This window comes from Sinocyclocheilus rhinocerous, unplaced genomic scaffold (assembly GCF_001515625.1).
Source record: "Sinocyclocheilus rhinocerous isolate Xijiao unplaced genomic scaffold, SAMN03320098_v1.1 scaffold63, whole genome shotgun sequence".
NCBI classification, from domain to species: domain Eukaryota; kingdom Metazoa; phylum Chordata; class Actinopteri; order Cypriniformes; family Cyprinidae; genus Sinocyclocheilus; species Sinocyclocheilus rhinocerous.
Genome location: NW_015659563.1, coordinates 58,924 through 60,841, shown reverse-complemented (window position 1 = coordinate 60,841; position 1,918 = coordinate 58,924). Strand labels below are relative to the sequence as shown.

The following is a 1,918-nucleotide window of genomic DNA, read 5'->3' as shown; positions in this document are numbered from 1 at the left end:
TGAGGTCTACTGTACAGATGAGATGTCAGTTAAAGGGTTACGTTATGTTTTAGGTGCGATCTTATGAAAGCAAAAAGCACTAAACAAGACCAATAACCTTGATTTATTAACCTATTAACACAGTATACCCCATTTCCCCGTGATATGTACTTACAAGTCATTACTTTTGATTAAGTATTCAAAAAAAAACAACTATAGGTTTACTGGAAGATTTGTTTTGTTTGGATGATTCTAGAGACCTTCATGATTATGTAGATATATATATGTCAACAAAAAATACTTATTAGTAACATGAAAATTAAATTTCTTTGGGAGGGTTTGCCTTCGCCATGCTTCCTGGAAGTAGGGGTATAAACTTGACAGCCTCATGTGACAGGAAGGAAGTGAATACCTTTTTTTTCTTTAAATCCTTTATTTGGTTGTTTGCTTGCATGTCATTGAGAAATAAAACATGGATAACATCTAGAAAAATACTTACAAAAGGAAAATGACAACTATAAACTGCGGCAACTATAGTTGCCGGTAAGTGCCATATTGATTTTCAAGCTCTGAGAAGAATGAATAAAAAATTTAATAAATAAACAAACACAAACAAATAAATAATCATCTTTATCTGTGCAGGTTTTTATCAGATGTGCTTCAGTAATTTCCACAATCGCTTCGGGAGCATGCAGGTTTTCCTGAACTTTGGTGTGTATTACGAGGGACAAAAGGAAGAAGAGAAGAAAAAGAAAGAAGAGGACATGAAACAGATAAATAGTACACTGTCCTTTATTGAGGTAATAAACAACTACATCCAGCAGCAACAACCACATCCTTACCATAATGTCACTTCCTATTAATTATCATAACCTCCTCGCCCTTATATTTTATTATTCATTAATTTCTTTATGGAAAACGATGTGAAATATTTAATAGATTTTGTGGTTTTTTTTGTTTTTTTTTCACCAGCCAACTCAATAAAATGACATTGAGCAATTAATTTAATTTTGACATAGTAAGTCCTTGAATGTCGTTCACATTTCTCAAATCTTCATGTAGGAAAGCAGCAGCAGGCTGCAGAGGTTTGTCTTCCACATGTGGCGTCATTATAACTACGAGCGAATGAGACGCGGCACTGATTTCTACCTGCTTCAGTCCAACTCCACTTATGTGAACAGCTGGTCTGCTGTCCAGAGTCTGCTCATCCTCACAGCTGGATACCTGCAGCTCTACTGCCTCAAGAGGCTCTTCAACACCAAACCAGCAGAGGGAGACAAGCCCCGCTGTTAACATCGACACTAAACCTGTCTCTTACTTCAGCCCTACATGAGTATTTTGTTCACTTTTATGTCCCAAGAGTGAATTTAAACTAAAACTAAATGATTTCAGTCTTTTCTTTGGTTATTTGAATATTATAGTAAAACTGACTTCCTCGTGAATTTGTTCTTGCTTTTCAAATGCTTCTTTATGACTTTCAATGTTAAAATGTAAAATTCATTATAATAATAACTATTACAATACATTACAATATTCATTATTTTGACTGTCTCATGACTCATAACAGTTTCCCCCCAATAAAGCATTGTTCAAAATGGAAAAGCAAGGTAAATATAACTTGTGAGCAGAATATTTTTGAGTCATTTACAATCAAGCTATAATTTTACTGAATTATGAAAAAAGTGTGAAAATGTTATTTGATTGTGTGAACTCCAAAAAGGAAAGGAAAGGACAGGAAAGTCATTAGAGGTTAGTCCTACATCCATACTACACTCTATTGTAACCGTTTGACCCCGTTGGACAGTTTTCAATTCAGGTTGAGTCAAAGTGACTCGTTTGGATGCTGAACAAAAGAAAATAAAGTCAATTTGTTTGTAAATCACCTTTATATCAGAATATTGGTATATTAAAATGGTAAAAACAACAACAGCTTAAAGGG

At 34.2% G+C, this 1,918-nt stretch overlaps 1 protein-coding gene across 1 annotated transcript in view; it reads left to right on the top strand.

Moving 5' to 3' along the window:
* LOC107723965 (transmembrane emp24 domain-containing protein 6-like) overlaps nucleotides 1-1,333 on the top strand; it is a 3,233-nt gene extending 1,900 nt beyond the window's left edge. The window contains exons 3-4 of the mRNA XM_016532696.1: nucleotides 622-779; nucleotides 1,042-1,333. Of these exons, the coding sequence (XP_016388182.1) occupies nucleotides 622-779; nucleotides 1,042-1,272 (389 nt within the window). The 3' untranslated portion in view covers nucleotides 1,273-1,333. The remainder of the gene's footprint in view (nucleotides 1-621; nucleotides 780-1,041) is intronic.
* Nucleotides 1,334-1,918: the final 585 nt, after the last annotated feature.